The sequence below is a fragment of the Falco peregrinus genome, chromosome 5 (assembly GCF_023634155.1).
Source record: "Falco peregrinus isolate bFalPer1 chromosome 5, bFalPer1.pri, whole genome shotgun sequence".
In the NCBI taxonomy this organism is placed as follows: domain Eukaryota; kingdom Metazoa; phylum Chordata; class Aves; order Falconiformes; family Falconidae; genus Falco; species Falco peregrinus.
Window position 1 is genome coordinate 64,859,065 of NC_073725.1, and position 20,608 is coordinate 64,879,672.

Genomic DNA, 20,608 nt, shown 5'->3' on the forward strand with positions numbered 1-20,608 from the left:
ATTCACATTTAAAAAAAAAAGTGAAACTGAGATCTAAGTGAAGGCAGTTAGCCAATGAAACAACTTCTAAAAGAAGTAGAACATCTGTCCCCTTTGCTTTTGCATCAAAACTGGATTCATTTCTAGGTGGTGTATTCAGGTCTCTCTGAACTACAGCTCAGAGAACTCCCCCATAGACAGTATTCTCAAACGAGAAATAAATGCACGTATGATTTTGTTACATATACAAACACATAACATTAGGCATTATATGTTGGTGATGTGGTAATGTGATGGCTATTTAACAATGATCCTTCTTCATCAGGAGAAACAGGATTTCTCTTGTTTGGAGATAGACACAGCTTTGAGGTTAACCCATTTCTTCAGCCAGCTTACATTTTTCTGGACTCTTCAACTTCAGCCATGGCAATTAATCTAAAAAGTAAGCATCATATCTTTCCCTTTTCACATACGCAAATACGATTTTTAAAAAACACAGAAACAACCAAAGGAAAGCGAAGCCAGATACCATTAATGATATTCACAGAGGAGGAATGTATCCCTTAGTCCTCAGAGCAGACTGAAACAGGGGACAGAAACAGCAACCAATTGTTACCAGTATTTATCCTAGCTAGTGCTAGCCAAGTGGGAAGTCCTCATTCTGTAAGAGTACTTGGTGATACCGAGGGTCTGCTAAATGGCATTTTTTCTTCCTCCTTTCATCAAATTCAGTCACCATAATTCAGAAAAACCTGCTCAGCTATTTTTCTTTCTCAGCATTTGTTATTTTTGATTCCATTCCTATAATAAACTGTGCAGTCTATGTTAGATAGATTGGCTGCAGTACCCATTTCTTTTCGCTAGACGGCAGCAGCGCTCCAGCCAAACTAAGGGTCATCGCTCCATCCCAACTAAGGGCAGCGCATTCGCAGAATAGGCTTGATGCCTTGGGGCGGGGTTTCCAGCTACGTGCGCGTATGGGCTACACCTACGGCCCCGGAAGGTGGGTTCATTTCCGGCCCGCGCGGCGCGCTGGAGCGGCGGTGGCGGTGCGGCGCCTTCGCCGGGAGCCTGGAAGACTTTCGGGCCGGGACGTGCGGCGGCGCGCTGGGTGAGCGGTCGGGCTGAGGGCAGACGGGGGCCGGTGGGCGAGTCCGGGCGTGGCCGTCGGGCAGCGGCCGGCTGGGGGGGACGTGGCTGGCCGGCGCTCGGCCGCGGCAGGGAGCGCCTGGTGCCGGCGGCGGGCGGGCTGAGGCGGGTGGCCCGGCCCGGGACCGGCGGGGCTGCCGGCGGTTCTCGTCTCCCTGGCAGTGACGGTGGTCAGCGGGCTGCTCACGGTGCTGCCTTTTATTTTTTCTCGGAGCTGCGCCGCTACCTCAGCGAGGAGGCGAGGAGCGGCGGCAGGGCGGCCCCGGTGCTCCCTTGTGGCGGCGGGGCCCGGGAGGGGGGTCGGCCCGCGGCGCCCCGCCGCCCCCCCGCCGCCTCCGGGCTGCCCGGGCAGTCGCTGCAGCCGCCGCAGCTCTGCGCGGGGCTTTGTCTTTCCCCCAGCCGCTGGCCGTGGCCGTGGCAGCGGGCTGGGGTCGCCGGCCCCCGCGGGCCGCAGAGGCTGCCTTAGGGCCTGCTGTAATGCTGTCGCAGGGGGGTGGCTCAGGAGTCTCTTCCCACCCCTGTGAGCGGGCAAGGGAAGGAAAAGAAAGCCGGCGGTGGAATCCCCACCCCTCGCCCCCGACTGCTGATTTCTCTAAAAAGTATTGTGAAGGGCAAGCGTTGAACTACCAGGGAGGGTTGGGAGGCAGTAGCTCAGGTGTCTCGCTGATCCTGTGTCGTGACTGTCAGCCCCTGGACCAGAGCAGCTGAGGGGAAGAGGCCTTTGCATTTGCTTCCCAGTGAAATGGGGCTCTTGTTTTTTCGTTGTACCTAGGTTCATCCGGAATTGTACGTTGACAGATCAAGGGAAGCTAAACTGAAGGTCGGTCCAGACGTTACTTTTCGGCATGTGCCTTGTGCTTGTGAGTCGGACTGCTGACTATGGAGGGATAACTTTTGTACTTGCCGAGGGCTCATGAGGCTCCGTGTGCCTGCTGCTTCCGAGAGCTGCGCTGCTGCTTGGGCAATAATTGGACTGTAATGCCAATGCCATGTGTTAGCCTTTCTCCAGAACTTATAAAAGCAGAATGAGTGTTAAGAATCTGTTACCTTTTAACTAAATTCAAAACAAAGTTGAGGGATGAAGTGACTGGAAGCCCTGCAAGTCTGACTGGGAATTGCTGCCCTGCATGTTATCTGCCTGTCTACCGATTGTTCCTGCCTCTTGTTCAGTTGTGGTAATGCGTTGGGCTCTAGATGTAGAGCATCTTGACTTCCTCCTGACCCCCCGAGATGTTATTGGTCTTTGCCTTCCTCACGTTTAACAGGGCGTGGGAAGGCCAGAGAGACTGGAAGCCTCGGCTGTTGTGTGCGGAGAAGCTTTCAGCCTTCTAAGAGAGCACGCAGCCAGCAAGCACATCGTGGTGCTTCGGTACCGAGCTGATACCACAGGCCTCCATCTTTTTTTTGTGAAAAGGGATCACAAGGAAATGTGCTGATGTTGAAGGGCGAAAGGTGGCGAGGGAAGAGGTAGGAGGCAGCTTTCAGCCACTTATAGGCTTAACTCCTGTGTTCCTGAAAATGGTTCTGGGCTTTGAGGGGTTGGCTTTTGGCTTTTTGCCTTAAGCGTGTCTACCTTTCAGGGTAATGCTTTCTTGGAAGTTGGAAACGGTCCTCCTGGGACACCAAACCAAACGCCGTACCTGGGAAGGCCATTTAGCGTGCTGCACCATGCGTTTTATTCCCTGTCGGTCACTTGACCCTAGCCGTACACGCTCTCCCTATTGGGCATGTTCTTACCCTGCTGGCTGAAAGATGCTGTCTTTTCATTTCTTCAGCTTGCCAAAAGCCATAATGCTTGTGTGTTCATAGACCGCTTTCCTTGCTCACTGATTTCAGATTTGAGTGTTGATGCCATGGATGTAACATGAGAGCAGCAGCAGGATGTAGAGCACAAGCTGTTTAAACAACGTTTGGATAAAGCTGCTAATCGTGTGACTCCAGAAGCCGAGAGACATGGGAAGATGCTCTTCTGCCATTCTTGCATGGATGCTCTCATCGTCTTTCCATCACTGTATGCCTGCTATGATATTCATGGGAACAAGGGACGGCTGAATTCACAGCGTTTTAAACACCACAAACTCTTGAAGAGTTTATAGGACACAAATCTATTACACTGGCAGGATCAGACAAGCTTCTCTGTATGTGTGAATATATGTATTATACTCAGTACTTTTGCGAGGCAAGTCCCTCTGAAATTGGGACAAGGACTCATTGATGCATTTCAGGAGCAAAGCTGCTGAGTGAACAGGCTTTTCCTACTAGAAATCAAGCAGCTGCTCTGGCAGAACGCTGCGATGGAGAGACAGGACGCTGTTTGATGCAAGCAAATGTCAATTTATTGTATAGAAACATGGGTATATATACTTTCAGAAATCGCGCATTTTAAACAGATTGGTTCTTTTGAGCTAAGCATTGCATACTAGGCAATCCCCGGTTGGTGGTTAACTACCATCAATCAACAGCAAGGTGTTATCTTTCCTTGGCGCCATCCGTCCCCCACTCCTCTATGCTCTCTCAAGCATGATTCATCATGTTAATTGTTGTGTCTATACAAGCTCGAGCACCAATCCCTGCTGCAGTTCCAAGGTCCTCCATGGATCATGATCTTCTTTCCGCCTGCTTTAACACACACAATCATTTGTGCACACTTAGTCTTTGAACAAGCAGTTCCTAGTCACATCTACTAATTTTTCTAAAAAACCTGAAAGCACCTGTGTACACAAATTGATCATCTATTGTTCTTCTATTCTCCTACTGAGTAACCTGACTAAGTTTTCAACCAGCCGTGGATTAGGGCTGTGTAAGTGATGAGGCCTGGTACTGCAATGTAGCAGCTTCAGCACGTTAAGTTTCTTAATTCAAAATACATTTCCTTTAAGAGACCCACCACGCAGCAGGTGCAGAATGGGACCACACAGGAAGGGCTTTGGGGTGGCTCTCCAAAAGAAGCCAGTGGGTACTGTGGTGATTAGGCACAGGGCTCAGGCAAGCAAGGCAGCCAGCACTTTGCTTCTGTGTGACCGGCTCCTTGATCCCCCCTTCTCTCCATTTGCTGTGCTTATACGTGCCCCTCATCTTCCCTGAGTCCTGCCTCTCTCAGCCCTGCTCTCCTCCCAGAGACGGGGCCAACCCCAGTTATTTTTTCCCCCCTTTGCTCCCAGGTTTGCCCCATCTGTCAACACACATGGTCTTTGGGTGTTGTTAGCTAGGTCACCTTGGACTTGTGTGCCATTACTGACGGGCTTGCCTGGGAACTGCTGTCCCTGCCAGAGTCCTCTCCGCCAAATGACCCCAATCTCTTCCTTCAAGCGTCTGTGAAGTGTGGCCACCTCTGACGGCATTCTCCGCTAGCCACCTGCCAAAACCGGTGCTGAAAGAGCAGGGTTTCCCCAGCAGACAAGTTGTCTTCTCCAAGGCCGCCTTCTGCCTGCTCTCAGCAGACACGTGGGAACCGGCAGCCGGTCCCTTTTCAAAACACAAAGCAGCCTTGAGCCCGCTTGCTTGGAGGCCAGTTCTGGGGCCTAGGAAGCCCTGCTGCACCTCAAGGGCCTTGAGAGCAGCTCTTCCACTTTCAGACAGAGCCTGCGTGGTCCTCCTCCTCGGGACCCAATTGCTCCCTCCGCTGTGCGCCTTATGCCTCGCCACAGAAGCCAGGATGGCAGCAGGGAGCTGCCGCACCTTTCACAAGCTTGGAGGCTGCCAACCTTCAAGCCATTGCCCTCGACCCTCCAGGGACCTAGCCCTGCTGTGCAAATGCAATGCACGTGCCTGGCTCCTGCTTCTCTCCTGCACTCCAGCAGGTGAGTGAGCAAGGCTCCTTCAGTAAGCGGCAGAAGGCAGACTCATGAGACAAGACTGATGCAGGATTCACCAAAGCCATGGACAGCGATGGCACGTAGGGCTGAGAGCAGGAGCATCCTTCTCTCTTTAGAACTTCACATTGCTTGTCCTTGCCACAAGTGGATGCTCAGTGTGCGCCCAGAACTGCAATCAAACTCAAAGACAGCAAGGATATGACACCTGCCAGAGCGCATTGCTGTGGCTGACATAGCCAGCGAGGACTGTGCTGCGCATGCATTTCACTGTGCTTTGTGCAGGAAGGTTGACGTTGCTGGGCTGTGCTTGGCTTATTTGGCTTGCCCAGCACTGTTGCCAGCCGCAGCCATAAGAGGCATTGGCTCTTGGACACCGAAGCATGTGCGTACTGCCTGTAGTAGCGCTGTTCTCTGGTGTCTGTTTTTTGAGAAGGACCCGGTGGCACAGGGCTGCAGAGAGCAGGGCGGCAGGGAACTCCCCAAAGAGGCTGCGAGGCCACGCTGGGTGTTGCCCTGTGAGCTGTTAGCAGGCAGAGCTGGAAGCCAGGTGCTGCTGCCTGCCACGGGGCCTGCCCACCCTGATCGTGCAAGCAGGGCATTGCGTGGGGCTCTGTCAGGGGTGTGCGATCCCAGCTTCTGCCTCCAGTCCTGTTTGGAACCCCTCCTGATCCCCGCACACCACCCCCATCCCCCCTCCACCCACCACACCCAACACCACCACGCCCAGCACCCGGAACCAGACACTCTGTGACATCAGCCCCGCATCCAAGGGAACCCCAGGCAACAGGAATCCTGCGGGCAGTACGTCGGCAGCCACACTGGTGGTGACAAGCCCTCGTTCTTGCAGCTGCCACATGTTGCTGGTAGTGATGGATGTTCTCCTCCTCCTCGTTGTCCTGCTGGCCGTGTGCTGTCCTGTGCACGGCACATGGGATAGTTGTGGGTAAGTGGCCCGAGGCTCTGGGAGGGAGATTGGGCAACCCTTGTGAGCTTCTCTGGAGGGGTCCTGCTTGTCCCCCATGGCCACCCCAGAGGTTCTTGAAGGCCATCTGGGAGGCTCAGCTCCTTGCCAGCACCCAGGCTACCGGCACAACTCGTCAACGGGCTGAAGCAGAAAGAGGGGCAAGTGGAGCATGCCCCACGGGTTTCCTCGGCCCTTCTGGCCATGACTTGAGGGGAGGGAAGATGGCTGGACTTTAGCCAGAACAGTGCAAGCTATCCAGCCACATAGTAAGGAATTTCTGGTTACAGGGGGAGCTGTGGGCGGCCCATTGCTTTTCGCTATGGCAAGTTGCGTATCGTGGGTGGCACAGATGCCCAGCCAGGGGTCTGGCCCTGGATCGTCAGCATCGAGGCTCCCTTGGAAGGAGGCATGGCGCACATTTGCGGAGGCTCCCTCATCAGGTCACAGTGGGTCCTCACATCAGCCCAATGCTTCATCGAGGCCAGGTAAGGAGGACCAGGGATCGGGGCTAGCCCCACACTCTAGCAGGTGCCCTGAGCACAGCAGCACGTGCTGCAGCATGTCCTGTTGCCCTGCAGTACGCCCAGTGCCTGGGCACTCCGCAGCCACCTGAGAGGCTGCTCAGGAGAAGGCTGGGCTCGTGCCACTGCTTCCCAGCAGCCTCCGGCTCGACACTGCTTGAGCCCAAGGCACATGAGGGTAATCTCAATCTCCCTAGTGATGCTCTCCTCTCTCCCTCATCAAGCAGAAGGCAGGGCAACTGCTGTGCTGCTGCAGCATGTGTCTCTGCTCCCTCTGAGCCCTCTCTCCATCTGCCTTCCAGGAACATCACCATGTGGCAGGTGGTGGTTGGAGCCAACCGGTTGACTCAGCTGGGACCTAAGGCCCAGGTGCGCAACATCAAGCGGCTGCTGGTTCACCAGCACTACAGTAATGTCACACAGAGGAACGACATTGCCTTGCTGGAACTGGAGCAGCCTGTCCAGTGCAACAGCTACGTACAGCTTGCCTGCGTGCCCGATGCCTCGCTGAGAGTCTCGGAGCTGACAGAGTGCTACGTCAGTGGCTGGGGTGCCAGGATTGCAAGAGGTGAGTCCCCAAAATGTAGTCACGTTGCGAGTGCAAGCTTGGCCAGCTTGGGGAGGCAGGTTGCTCTTCCTGACGGCAGAGGTGAAAGCCAGAATCAGGCTGTGGGGACATATGCCTCTTAGAGAGGGGGGCGTGAGCCACTGACCCAGAGCAAGGCAGAAAGGAAGGAGCGGTCCAGCGCCTCCCCACATGCAAAGCCAAGCCCCGGGATAGGGCTTCAGTCACGCAGGGAAGGAGAACTGGCAATGAGCTGCTGGATGTTCATTCCTTTCTGTGCTCTTCACAGCTGGAGGATCGGCGTATGTGCTGCAGGAGGCCCAGGTGCACCTCATTGATGCCGGGGTCTGTAACAGCAGCGGCTGGTACAGAGGGGCCATCCACACCCACAACATCTGTGCTGGCTATCCGCAGGGTGGCATCGACACCTGCCAGGTAGGAGCGTGCTACAAGCCAAGCCCCGGCAGCACGGGCAGCCCCGCCACAACCGCCCAAACCTGCACCGTCACGGGCTTTTCCTGGCCACTCACACTCCCATTGCTGTGTCCCCACTGCTGAGGGCCTAAACCCATTTCCCCATGGGTAGGGCCTTTGCCCAGGGCCTGCCTGCCTTGTCCCAGAGGCCTGGCACTTTGTTCACAATGCCCACCCAGTGCCCTTGGCAGCCCAGAGCTTCACCATCCCAAACGTGCAACATCCTTCTGCAGCACCTGCAGGACAACTGTGCTGCAGGGAGAGCGAGCCCTGCCTTACAGGCCCACCGCCCCCTCCCAGGAAAGCTTCTCCAGAGCTTGGCTGGCCACTAAATACAGCTCTGGAAGTGCCATGAGAGGGAAGGAGCCAGCCACTGGGCTGACAGTGGCCACCCAACAACCCCTTCATCCTCTCTCCTCTGCTGCAGGGGGACAGCGGTGGGCCTCTTGTGTGCCAAGAGAAGAGCGCGGACTATGTCTGGCTTGTTGGTGTGACCAGCTGGGGGATGGGCTGTGCGAGAGCAAAGAAGCCCGGAGTCTACACCTCCACCCAGCACTTCTACAACTGGATCCTGGAACAGATGGGCCTGCACACAACAGTAACGACTACTGCAAGGCCACAGCCAGCCTTCGCCTCCACTCCTGTTCAGAGGCCAAGGCCAACACCAATAGAAGTGGGAAGGTTTACGCCCTGCCCATTTCCAGTGCAGAAGCTGCGGGATTTACTTACTCGGCTGCAGGAGTTTGTGCATTTCCTAAAGGGAGGAAATGTTTGAGCAGCAGGACGAAGAGGATCCAGGGCTGGCTGCAGCGCACCACCACCATTTCCCGCTGGGGCAATGCCTGCTGATGCAAAGGCAGCCTCAGTGTCAAAGGCCTGCTCTGTCCTGCCCGCGCTCCTCTCAACGGAAGAGCTCAGCTGGCTGAGTCCCTGCAATAAAGTGTTTCAGTTCTGTGGCTAACCAGGCGCCAGTCCTCTTCAGTCTCGTGTGCAAGGCCAGGACTTCCACGCCCGGCACCTGCCGGAGGAAGCAGGCTGCAGGCAGACAAGTCGGGCACAAAGGGTCACAGCAAAGGGCTGAAGCTCTGCCTGCTCAGCAAGAAGGATGAGGGTGCAGTGGAACAAGGGAAGGCAGGTCATTGCGGGGCTCAGGGCCTTGGGGATGGCAGCTGGAAGCACAGAATACCTTAGGCCCGCTCCTGGTGGGATCCCTGTGTGTGTCTGTATGAGGCACAAGCGAACTTGAACGTGGACTCTCAGGGCCCAGGAAACACAGATCTAGAAAGACCCAAGGCTTGCACCAGGCACTGGTGAGGGAGCCTTGGCTCTGAGCCCCACATATGACATGGACTTAATTTCTAGACAGTTATCTGAGGCATCTACGAACACGCTGTGCTTATGAATCCAGGGAGTGAAGCTGTGTTGCTGTTTCAGTAGAACATGCCATCTTGATGCTCTGGAAACGCAGGAAATGCCTGGACTGCATTCACATGGGTGTAAGCAGTGGTTACATCTGCAGGGATGCTTGTCAAGGCATTGCTTTGTCTGTGTCAATCTGTTTTGCCTTTCACATTCATTGTGGCACTCTCTCTGTGTGTATGTGCGTGTCTGGCTCTTTGGAATGCAGCTGCACGCACATGGGAAGTTCTATTTAGGTTAGCATAGGAGCAGCCCTCCAGGTGCCCACCTCATTCAGATCAACCAGACTTGAAAGGAGAAATCCCACAGTGTTCAGAAGCCTGCTGGCTCTAGCTGCACCGTAACGGAGTGGGCAAGGAAACCCAAAGCAACTCTGCAGCAGAGATCACGGGGTGGGCAGGGAGGCAGCACTGGCTCTGTCATATAAACTCCCAAATCAGGGGCCTGTGAGTGAGTGCTAAACGCTCATTTTGTGTTTAACTGCATGTGTAAGACTTGTGTGCACAAAGGTGAGGTCAAGCTGACCCCCTGTAAAGTTGTCAAAATTGATGACTGAAGAGATTCCTAATTAAGGGATTCAGCCTTGGGAAGGACGGGAGAGAAAGAAGAGATGGTGAAAAGAGTGGCTCACGTCACTAGTGACATCGCAATGGCACCACGAAGCCCCGCTGGCTGTGGGCATACTCCCTGGATACCGACCGGCCCCAGCCCGCAGCGGGAGGTTGGCCATCCCACAGCAGCACTGGCCCTGCATCACCACCACCATGTGCCAGCGGGTCTGCTGGGCACTGCCCCCATGCAGGAGACAGGTCAGGAGCGCCCGGACCAGCTGCCAGCGCTGATGGTGCAGTGGCACAGGGGCAGAGGTGCTTCTGGCGTTGACAGTGGCGTTGGTAATGGCACTGGTGCCGGCTGGCCCCATGGCCGAGGGCTGGGAGCAGTGATGGCTGCAGCCGCTCAGCGCTGGTGAGGTGGAGATGTGCTGACACATAGAGATGGGCTGAAGCGATTGCCATCCTTTGGCCCAAATGCACTTGCATGCTTCCACTCAATTGCCTGCCTGTGTGTGTGTGTGTTCTACCCGTTCTTTAAAAAATTGGCCAGAAAGAAAGGAAAGCATTTATGCACGCTCGACACAAAGTAAAGTTTTGCCTTGTGGCCCCTCTTGAGGCCAACCGACCGGCAGACATCCCCTAAGGATTCTCACAGGAGTCAAAGGCTTCACCATCCCCTCTCTGGAGGAAGAGGAAGTGCATGTTGCTGAAGCGACCACAGAGCATCTTCTCTGTTGTTCAGTGGATGAGCAGGTCAGCGGCAGCATGAGAAATGCTCCCTTGTCCAACATGTGCCAGATTACTCCGAGTTTGCAGGCTCTGGCCAGCAAGTGAAAACCAAAAGCCCAGGAAGGGAGAACTTGGCTGTGCAGGGTGGGGTGACAGCACAAGTGGAAAGAAACGCTAAAAGACAGAAGCAAGAGGCTTCTGGTGGCCAGAAGATTAAAGAAAAAAGGACAGAAAGGTGAAGAACGAAGACAAAAGATAAGCAAGCCCTCAGCAGCATCAGGAGAAATTTTTCCTACTCTTTGCTGGCTGTTTCAGGTGCAGGGCTCACAACATTCACTCTTCCCACTTGGCTTCCCACCACCGCCTAGAGCTGCCCATCACAAGCGAGCCAGAAGCTTTATCAGCATGAGGCTAACCTTCCAGACTTGAATTCTGTGACTGACACCACAACATTGCCATCAAACCCCAACCCAATCCCAAGTAGTGTTTCTTATTTTGGTCGGGGTTTTTCCCAGCTGAGAAAGATCTTTGGGGAGTTTCAACTCCCACGTTCAGTTCCACACTTACTGGTTCTGCTGATGCAGCTCTTCCAGGCTGCTCAGTTCCCCAGACCAAAGGAATCGCTGTATTCATGATTTCAGAGAGGGCTTCCATTTCCTCTGCCTTATAGTCAGCTTTCTTCGTTATCGAGTAATATTCCAGATATAACTGTGCCTTCCAGGCATTCTGTTGTGGAATATGTACCCCACCTTCATTCTGATCAAAAGTTATCTGTGCTCCAGTTCCTTCCATAAGCCTCTTCCCATCAGAGGCAGGGGACATTCTGCCATGGATGATCATTCATGTGTAAAGAAAGGTCTGGGTTCTCAATTTCCTATGGCAGCAATCACTGACATAGACAACTTCCTCGTAGGTCCTTTACAGCTCTTAGCACAGACTCTTGCTCCTGTACCAACTAAGAATGTCACTGTTTCACTCCCCAGCTTAACTGAAGCCAGGGTTTCAGCTGGGCAGTAAGTATAATTCCTTCAGACCCCGGTTCCCATCAATCTGAATCTTCTGTACCAATCACAGGCAGATCTGCCTCTGCAACAGATGCAGGTGGGGGTGTCTCATTAGTTGATTGTTTCCTTAGTCATCTATTTTCCCCGTGTTCTTTTTCCTCTCAAATCACACACTGATCTTTCTCCAGAGGGACTCTAGTCCTTAGATTTCCTCCTCTTTGTCCTCTTCCACGTTCTCGTCCTCTCGGGAAACTCCTTCCTGAGATGAGCTTTGGATTTGGGTAAGTGCCAAAGCTGGGGCATTTTGTTTCTTTTTATTTGCTCTTTTTTTTTTTTCTTTTTCTACCACACAACCCCCCCCAACACCCCCCCCCCCCCAATTCCTCTCAGTTATTATAAACCTTTTAAGCAGTTTCTAGCAATCGAGTTACAAACATTTCCACACATAGCAGCGACCTTTTTGCATCTTTCTTCTTCTATCTGGAGCTGACTACCACACAAACAAAGCAGCGAAAGGCATTTATCCTCGCATCCTCTTCCTGAGCTTTCCCCAACACCATTCTTTTACCTTCAGCAAAAATCTCTCCCTATTACCAGCAACACTGCCCTGAAACCAGAAATTGCACATCCTCTTCTTCATTCTCCCCTTTCAAACTCCTTTTCCCAACACTACAAGCAGAACAACATCAAGGCAATTAATAATTATCTTCCCCTCCATCATTATCAATACATTACCATCAAGTATCATGAGTGTATATTTACTTCTTGTTCCATGATTGTTTCTCAAGGCCAAAAAACCAAACCCACTTATGGGACTTCTTCCCATTGTCCTTTGCATGTACCAAAAGAACATGAACTGCCATGCTGTATTGGAGATTATGCTTCCCTTCCTAGGCCATTTCTCTTGATCACCTAAGGTATACAAGGGCCACCAGTGATGACAATATTCGGCCCATTTTTTCTGAGTGAGGGGTCACCCCAAAACTTGCTCCAGCATCTTAATAAACAACCCAAAAGAACTCTGAAGAACCAACTCCCTCTAGCAGAATGACCAGATCCCATGTGTACAAAGTTTCAAAATCATAAACGCTCAATACCTAAACCAGACCCTGCAAACAAAACTGGACAGAGGCAAAATCCAGCAAACAAAATCCAACAAAGTTTCACCTGAGCGTGAGGCAAAATCTGGGCTCTGGGCATCCGCGTAACAGCATATGGATTGGACAATTGTGCACTTCAAATATCCCGGGGGGACTCTGACCCGCAAGGCGATACGACTTCTTTGTAAGCGACCTCAGTGTTTATGACCAATGTCGCTATTATCCCAGAGAGCTGTCACGGAGATTCATAGGTGTCATAGGGTGAAGCACGGGGTGCCACGGTGCCAGGCGCCAAACATCACCGTGCCCCATCCCACAGGGAGCAGATGCCTGAACACCGGCACCCCAGCATGCCGCTGCAGTGCGGCGGACGGCACACTCTCACTACCCTGCTGCAGCACTGGCCCAGCCTCCAGCCTCAACCACCCAGCACCCCGCGGCTGCACCAGCCCCACACCCAGCTGCCCATCCAGGTAGGGATGACAAAGGTAGGGACATGGTGGGGGTGATCAAGGCGGGGAGGGAGATGCTGAGCATTGGGAGGTAGGCGAGTCTCAGTTTCTGCAGGGAGAGCTGGGTGTGGGAGGGTTGCCTGGGGATGCTGAATTCAGCCCCATGTGTCAGCCAGGCTGCTCTCTCCCTCCCAGCACAATGACGAGGTGGAGCTGTTGGGCCAGGACGGCTGCACCTACAGGGGCCGACGGGACAGGCAGCTTCCTCTGCTCGTGGGCAAGGAGGGTACGGCCAGGGTACACTTGGGGATGGGATCCAGCAACAGCCAAGGGGACGTCATTGTGGGCAGGGCACCTCTGGGGTGCCAGTGTTCCCCCTGGCTCCCCCCAGCCTATCTCCCGCTGCAGTTTCCTGCCAGGATCCCTGATGGATAAGGCCAAGATCAGCAGAGGGACGTGCTGGACACCGGCTGCCTGCTCTCGCAGCCCTGCAGGGCGGGACCTCGTGCAGCCAGCTGGGTATGGCCCTGTCAGGGCACTGCGGAGGAGAGGGCACCCTTCTGTAAGCCGGTGGGTGGGGGTGAGCAAGGGTCGGTGCCCCCAGCCGGGCAGGGTGGGAGGGGGTCTGGAGTGGGATGGGGAGGGGTGAAACAGGATGGAGGGGGAGGGCTGGCAGATGGGGCAGCTGGTCCCCACGTTGGAGCTGTAGCAAGGTGGGGAGCTATGGCAGGGCAGCCCTGGCCAGTGTGGGACTGCAGCCTGTCTGCTTCAGGGTGGGGGCCAGGACCCCGTTTTGGGGTGTCTCTGGCCGGGCAGGTGCCCCTGCTGCCTGCCCCGTCCTGGGCTGGCAGAGCTGCCCGCAGCCAGCACCCGCCCTGGAGGCTGCAGGGGGGCTAAGCCCTGATTCTCGGCCCCAGGTACTGCCAGGCCAGCCTCATGCCATGGGCAGCTCTGCCAGGCACCACCAGGACTCCTCGTCCAGCCCCTTCGGAGTGACTCCAGCACCACGGCAGCTGAGCGGGACTGGGGGTCCCTTGCCAAACCCCCACCACGCCGGCCACCGAGCAGGAAGTTAGGCAGCTCCAGCCGTCAGCAATAAAGGATGACGGGCAGCCAAGCGCCTGTGTGGCCTGAGTGGGGTGGCTCTGCGTCGGGAACTTCTCATCATGCATAAGGGCGGCTGGCAGCACGCCTCGTTCTGCAGCCATGTGTCACCAGAGGAGCTGCTGGAAATGGCCCCTGTGCAATCCCCTCCTGCTGCCTAAACTCCTGAATTTCCAAACTGATCTCATTAACAGGTTTGGGTCAGGCTGGGCCACCCTCTCATGTGGTTAGTTCTCAAGTGCCCACCATCTCAAGTCATCAGAACTGATGACTGAAAGGACTTCTCACCAAGGGAGTCAATCTGGGGAAGGAACAAATAACGATAAGAATGCTATTACATAAACGATGCAGAAAGAAGTCTCCAAGTGAAAAAGTTCTGGCTGCAAGAGGAGACAAGGCGGTAAGATGTTGCAGTTACTAATTTGCATTAGAAGCAAGAAACTGGTAACCAATTTTGTGCCTGAATGCAATGAATAGTACTGTATGATGCAAGTACTCTACCGTATATGCTGTGTACCCCCGAGTATGTTGGTGTGCGTGTTAGGAGGAAAGCTCCCCCATGCACCCCGTGCTGCCATAACCCAGGGTCGGCTTTGTGAACTATCATTTGGTTTGGAGAGTTTTCCTGGGTATAATTTTGGTAACACTCCCAGGGCCTGCACTGGCCCCATTCTGCCGGGCTGCTCCTGAACCCCCTGGCTGCCACGAGCCGCGCTTTGGCCCCAGTGGCCCCTGTCAGGGCAGCTGGCGGCCCCAAAGGGTGTCTGGGGTAGCGAGGCGGTGCAGCAGGAGAAGGATGCTCAGGTGCTGCTGAAGGTGGTGGTGGGAAACGGGGACCTCAGCGGGAAGGGCAGCAGCAGGACAGGGCTCTAACATCAACAGGGAATCCCTGGTGTAGTGCCGCCCTCCCCTGAGGGGATGCTCTCTCTGATTGGCCGCGCTGGGCTGTCACTCCGTCCTGGCCTTGAGCCCGCCCTCCCCTGAGGGGACGCTCGCTCTGATTGGCCGCCGGGGCTGTCACTCTCCTCTGCTGGGGGCCGCCTGTTAGCTGGGCTGCGGGAACTATGGCGGAGGCGTCCCGGGGCAGGGGGTGCGCGGAGGGCCCCAGCTCCGCAGCAGGCTCGCTCCCGGGGCTCGCTCCCCGTGCCCCGAGTAACCCCCCCGCCTCCCCCCCCGGCTGCGTCCGCGCCCCCTTGGCCCCGGGCGAGGGGCTGCGAGGGAGCCCGGGGGAGGCGTCGGGCCAGGGCCCCTTTCCCCGCGGGGCTCCGGCTGAGGGCCGGGGCGGGGGGACCCCGGGGCGGGCAGCGGGGCCGGCGGCGGCGGCGGCGGGGCCGGGGCGGGGAGCGGAGCGGCCGCTGAGCGCCGCCGGGCCGCGGCCGCGCCGGGGCCGGTGAGCGGAGGCCGGGGCGGCGAGCGGCGGGCGCGGGGGAGAGCGCCGGGGGGGCGGCGGGGCCCGGGCCGGGGAGCGGGGCCGGGGGTGCCGGAGCCGCGCTGGGGGGCGTGGGGCTGCGCTGCCGGGGGGCGGCCGCGCTGTGCCGGGAGCGCCGGGCGCTGCCTTGGCGCAGGTGCCCGTAGCCCCGGTGCGGGCAGGGAGCGGCGCCTGCGGAGCCCCCGCGGCAGGGGGAGGGTTCGGCCGAGCACCGGCGGGTTACAGAAAAGTGGCGCCTGGTAGAAGCAAGAGTATCACAGAAAGCTTTCTTCGGGGAAAGTACGGGTTCTGCTTTCAGGATGGCTGCCAGGCAGAGAATCATTGATTAAAGGGTTTTTTTGCTATTACACGCTTTCTCAGATGAGCTCGTTCGGAGAGTTCCTTCGGTGCTGGAGCTTCACAGTCAGTGATTAACCCAGGTTTGGTGCAGGATTTGTCCTAGTTTGGGCAGGTGCAGAATGAGTCCCCTGATACTGCTGAAAACACTGAGCAGAAACTTGAGGAGGAGGGGAGATGAAATAACAGTGAGTTCTCAATGAAGCAAAAGCGTGGAGTTTTGTCCTTGTAGCATGCCTTCCCTACTCAGATTTTTTTGGATAAGATCCCCAATTTTCATCCATTTGTCATTTTCATCGTTTGATTCTCTCTGTTTTTCTCCTGTGTTGCACAACTGCATGCAGCTGGCTGGGGAAAGCTGGCAGGCCTCATGTGCAGAGAACAGCTCCCGTCCCTCCAGCTCAGCCAGCAGTACAGATTTTCTGCTGCAGCGGGAATGCTTGTCACTTCCTGGAGAAGAAAATGGGTAAAGTAACGAACATTCCTTAGGGAATGTGGTGAGGCTGTTGGGAGGCATTATGGGATACAGCGGGGCGTTACGGGGCATCATGAGATACAGGGGGGTGTCAGGCGTCTGCCTGGGAGCTGATGGCGTGGGGAGTGCCAGGACCATGGGTGAGGCAAGTGAGCCCCTGTGACGGGTTGAGGCGGTCTCCTGCCCGCTGGCTGCCTCGAGGCGATGGTGGTGGGGGGAACGGGAAGCTTCAGCTGCCCATGATCTGTGTCTGGGCAGTCCTGGAGGGGCTGGGGGCTGAGGGGAGGGAGGAGGGGAAGCGGGAGGCCACCCCACAGGCACAGTCGCCAGCCCCGGGCACCTCCCTAGCTCACCAGACCTGCTGAGCCTACTGTGGCCCCACTTGCCCCATGCTGCTGCCTGCCCTGCTGCAGCACCTCTCCTGCAGCCGGGCCCCCAGCTCCAGGCAGCCCCTCAGTGCTGCCATGAAAGCGGCCACCAGCCCCGCACTGCTGCTCAGGAAGGCCCTGCGGCAGGAGGGGCCCCAGCCAGGGCCGAGCGATGCCAATAATGGTCACTTGTGCTTCTTTCCCTCTGCCAGGGGCTGGGCTGAGGACGCTGCGTGCTGTTCCTCCCCTGGGGATGCTGTTGGCTGCACCTGCCTTAGGCTGGTGGAGGTTGTTTCTGCCTGGCCTTGCTCCCCCCGCAGTGCGTGTGCAAGAGGGGACTGGGGGGCACGGCCTGGCTGTGGGCAGGAGCTGCTGCGGCAGGAGCTGGACAGGCCAGGGAAAGGCAAAGGAGAAGTCGTCCAAGGCCATGTGGCTAGCAGCTGCCTCCTGCTGCAGGCACCAAAGAGCCTGCCCCTGCGGATGGGGAAGGATCCACCTCTGCAGCCTGCAGCAGGCCTGGCTGCCAGCGTGCACAGCAGGGTCTGTGCGTAACCCAAAGTGTATTGCGGCCTCCGGGCATACAAGGGAGCGAGGTTATGTGTCTAGGAGGCCTTGTCTTGTGAGGAAGAGCTGTGAGGTGAGACACCCACAGGTGACCTTAAATGGAGGACAGACAAGCGACCGGGAGGAGAGAAGGAGAAAGAAGCATCTAAAATGTCACATTTTCACAGTGGTACCAAAAGTGAGAGCTGTGGTGAGTCCTGGGTCCGTGGAACGCTGTCTCCTCTCTGTTGTGTCGCTGGCCCTCCCTGCCACTCCTCTGCGCTGCTGTGATTTGTGTGTGTGGTGGGGTGATCCAGGCTGGACTGAAGCTGCTCTTTACCGCTCCCCCTTGTCCGCTGGACAGGGAAGACAAGATACAATAAAAAGCTCATGAGCCTGCATAAGGATGGGGAGATGACTGCCATTACCTTCATGGGCATAACAGGCTGAACTTGGGGAAATGAGTGTGACTGATTAGCCGTCAAATCAGAACAGGAGAATGAGCAGTAAAAGCAAATCTTCAAAACACCTTCCGTCCTGCCCTCTCTTCTACTGGGCTTAACTTTACTCCCAATTTCCCTGTCTCCTCCATGCAGGGGGATGGGGAACGGCAGCTGCGGTCAGTTGATCACACATTGTTTCTTTCTTCTCCTTTTCCTCCTCCTCCCCAAACCTTGCCATACAAACCCATTGTGTTTTGATTCCCTGTAGCTCTCCATCCTATTTGTTTGTCCTGCTTGCTCTTCCATTCTGCCTTTATCTGTCATTCTGTTGCTCCCTTCTCTTTTACTCTCTCCACTTCTGTCCTGGTCCTTTTCCCCTTTTCTTCATCCTCTGTCTCTGTCCTGCAGAGGAACAACCTTCTTTTCCTTGCTGACAGTTACGGGTTGCTTTTTCTGAGAATTCTGCCTGCCTGTTCAACAGTCATTGATCTGCTGCATGCTTTTCCCTTGAGGAGAAGGACTCAGTCTTTGTTTATTCACCGTTGTGCTCTCTGTTGTAGAAAAAATGTCTCGCCATAAGGCTCCGGTGCTTCCAAATGGCACCTTGCTTGTCTGCATAATATATCTGTAGTCCCGTCTCACGGAACACGTTAATGGTGTTACAAATTATAAATAAGGTAGCTTCCTGCCATAGGAAGACAGTGTGTTGGGTTTGAAACCTTTGGGTAGGACAGAAGGAGGTTGCCATGCTGGGTCAGTGGTGAGTGCTGGCACGTGTAGTCTGATCTAGATTTGATGTCTCTCACCACTTTAGCTCTAGAATTACTCTGAGACCCAGGGAACTCCGGTTCCCTTAAGCTGCAACCTTGGCACTTTTCCAAGCAGTGGAATGAAATTCCTGTCACAAGCTCTAAGGAACCTTAAGGAGAAGGGGACACAGTTTGAGTTTTCCTCCATGTAGGCGTCAGGGAGGTACAGCTCTGAGCTTAATACTTGATACTGCTACTAGGAGACGCTTTCAAGTGAGCTGAGTGTGGCTCTGGATACCCAGAGCTGGACAGGGTTAGCAAATGCTGATGTGGAGTTTTGGTGGTAAACTTGACCAGCCTGTCTTAATGTGCAGGCATGTTCCTTGTTTGCAAGCACTGTGTGGTCCCACCTAGGCATCTTGAAATTTTGAAGGGTCGTGGTCCCGTGGTCACATCTTGCTTTGGTCACAATGAACTGTGTGTGGTGTGCAGATTTGCTTTTTAAGGAGCATGTTGTGGCTATATTTTCTCTGTTTGGCTTTGCATTTGGGAAATAATGTAACAGTTACAGCTCAACTGAAGGAGCTTTAACTCAGCTCAAACTGAAGGATACCTGATGTGGCAGAGAAGGAGATGTCTTTTACTAATTTTTTGGTGTGTGTCAGTTTGACCCCAAATGATATTGTGTCAAAGCATGTGGCCAGGTTCCGCTGTAGATGTTGACTTGGCGTACGAGTGACTCCAAGTGTGCTTTAGGGGAGAGCTCTGTTGGTGTAGATGTGCTGAGCAATTGTTGTGCTGTGTGTGCAGCTGTTCTGGTTTGGCTTCCAGGTGTGAGCACGCAAAAGAAAACTGGCAAGTGTGGTCAGCCTTGCTGTAAAATGAGACCGGTTTCTACTGCTGCCTGGATATCTGAGAGCCTCCTGAACCTTTCAGGCAGGCCAAGCGTTGTGCCCCGGTATTTCTGAGTCCACAGCTCTGCAGTTCTCTAGGAGGTGTAAGAGACTGTGCCGGTGAGACCCACCATCGCCACAGCAGATGTGTTGTCTCAACATTGCTATGGCAGGAAACTCATGCCATCACCACAGTGAATGATCTATCTATATGTTGTTAAGGCAGGAAGATAACACCACTGCCACCACAGAGATTTATCTATACATTGTTAAAGGAGGAGACCGACTGATGCCATGGAGCAATGGGGCGGAGGAGGGGGGGGGGAAGCTGATCCTGCAAAACTTAACCAAACCCCTGTGCATGCACCCAGACCTGCGGTCAGGGGGATCAAGGTGCTTGGAGGCCCCCGAGGACCATGTTGGGCATGTACACCATTGCCGAGTGGAAGGTGTGACTAAACAGAACAGCTTGTAAAAACTGTAAAAATCCCGGAACCAACTAACATTGGACAGAACGTTCCCCCACCGGACTTGGAAACGAATCAAGACTGTTGGGACGCTGTGCATCACTTGGGGTTTTTTTCCCCTTTTCCCTTTTCCTTTGGATTTTACCCTTTTTCCCCACCTTTCCATCCTAATTGTTACTATTATTATTGTTATTACTGATGTTCCCAACTCTTTATTCTTATTTTTATATTAATTTTATATAATTTATATTTAGTAATTTATATTTAGTAATAAAATTATTAAATTGTTCTTATCTCAACCCTCAAGTTTTACATTCTTTTCTGATTCTCCTCCCCAGCCCTCCAGATGAATGGGAGCGAGCAAGCGACTGCGTGGTGCTTGGTTGCCGGCCGGCATTAAACCATGAGACCAGAGGATGAGGCTACTGAAACAGAAACACAGCCTCACTCCCTGGATTCATAAGCACAGTATGTTCGTAGGCTGCTGGGAAGCAGTGGCATGAGCCCAGCCTTCTCCTGAGCAGCCTCTCAGGTGGCTGCGGAGTGCCCAGGCACTGGGCGTGCTGCAGGGCAACAGGACATGCTGCAGCACGTGCTGCTGTGCTCAGGGCACCTGCTAGAGTGTGGGGCTAGCCCCGATCCCTGGTCCTCCTTACCTGGCCTCGATGAAGCAGTGGGCTGACGTGAGGACCCACTGTGGGCTGATGAGGGAGCCCCCGCAGATGTGCGCCGTGCCTCCTTCCAAGGGAGCCTCGATGCTGACGATCCAGGGCCAGACCCCTGGCTGGGCATCTGTGCCACCCACAACGCGCGACATGCCGTAGTGAAAAGCCGCAGGCCGAAGGCCGCAGGTGCCTCTGTAACCAGAAACCCCATTCTGGTTAGCTCCATGGAAGCTTGCGCCATTCCGGCTAAAGGCCAGCTGTCTTCCCTCCCCTCAAGGCATGGCCAGAAGGGCCGAGGAAACCCGTGGGGCGTGTGCCCGCTCCCCTTTCCCTGCTTTCTGCTTCACCCGTAGATGACCTGTGCCGGCAGCCTGGGTGATGGCAAGGAGCTGAGCCTCCCAGATGGCCTTC

General features: G+C 55.1%; 2 protein-coding genes and 1 non-coding gene across 11 annotated transcripts in view; all 3 read left to right on the top strand.

Moving 5' to 3' along the window:
• LOC114010602 (translation initiation factor IF-2-like) overlaps window positions 1-19,738 on the top strand; it is a 33,432-nt gene extending 13,694 nt beyond the window's left edge. For both annotated transcript variants that reach the window (XM_055803989.1, XM_055803991.1), the window contains one exon: window positions 19,004-19,738. The gene's annotated coding sequence lies outside the window, so the exon portion shown is untranslated. The remainder of the gene's footprint in view (window positions 1-19,003) is intronic.
• LOC114013364 (acrosin-like) lies at window positions 942-14,017 on the top strand. 8 transcript variants are annotated; one of them, XR_008747211.1, is made up of 9 exons: window positions 942-1,090; window positions 1,901-1,948; window positions 2,965-5,886; window positions 6,195-6,392; window positions 6,731-6,996; window positions 7,283-7,428; window positions 12,593-12,746; window positions 13,134-13,295; window positions 13,643-14,017. XR_008747211.1 is itself a non-coding variant. In XM_055803993.1 (7 exons), exons 3-7 carry the CDS (start codon window positions 5,798-5,800, stop codon window positions 8,240-8,242), a joined length of 1,047 nt encoding a protein of 348 aa, XP_055659968.1. In that variant the 5' UTR covers window positions 942-1,090; window positions 1,901-1,988; window positions 2,965-5,797; the 3' UTR covers window positions 8,243-9,043. The 8 variants fall into 8 exon arrangements, 4 of the variants coding, with proteins under 4 accessions (XP_055659968.1, XP_055659967.1, XP_055659969.1 ...); XR_008747214.1 differs by having other exon boundaries at window positions 13,145-13,295; XR_008747212.1 differs by having other exon boundaries at window positions 12,593-13,295.
• Window positions 18,176-18,260, top strand: LOC114010604 (small nucleolar RNA SNORD45). Its single transcript, XR_003552106.2, has one exon. It is a non-coding gene; the product is annotated as a small nucleolar RNA SNORD45 (small nucleolar RNA).
• Window positions 19,739-20,608: the final 870 nt, after the last annotated feature.

Bases quoted from the DNA above. Each gene is read 5' to 3' on its own strand.
- LOC114013364 (XM_055803993.1), top strand. From the start codon at position 5,798: ATGTTGCTGGTAGTGATGGATGTTCTCCTCCTCCTCGTTGTCCTGCTG. The intron at 6,393-6,730 runs GTAAGGAGGACC...TCTGCCTTCCAG, and splicing joins CAATGCTTCATCGAGGCCAG to GAACATCACCATGTGGCAGG. The intron at 7,429-7,894 runs GTAGGAGCGTGC...CCTCTGCTGCAG, and splicing joins GTGGCATCGACACCTGCCAG to GGGGACAGCGGTGGGCCTCT.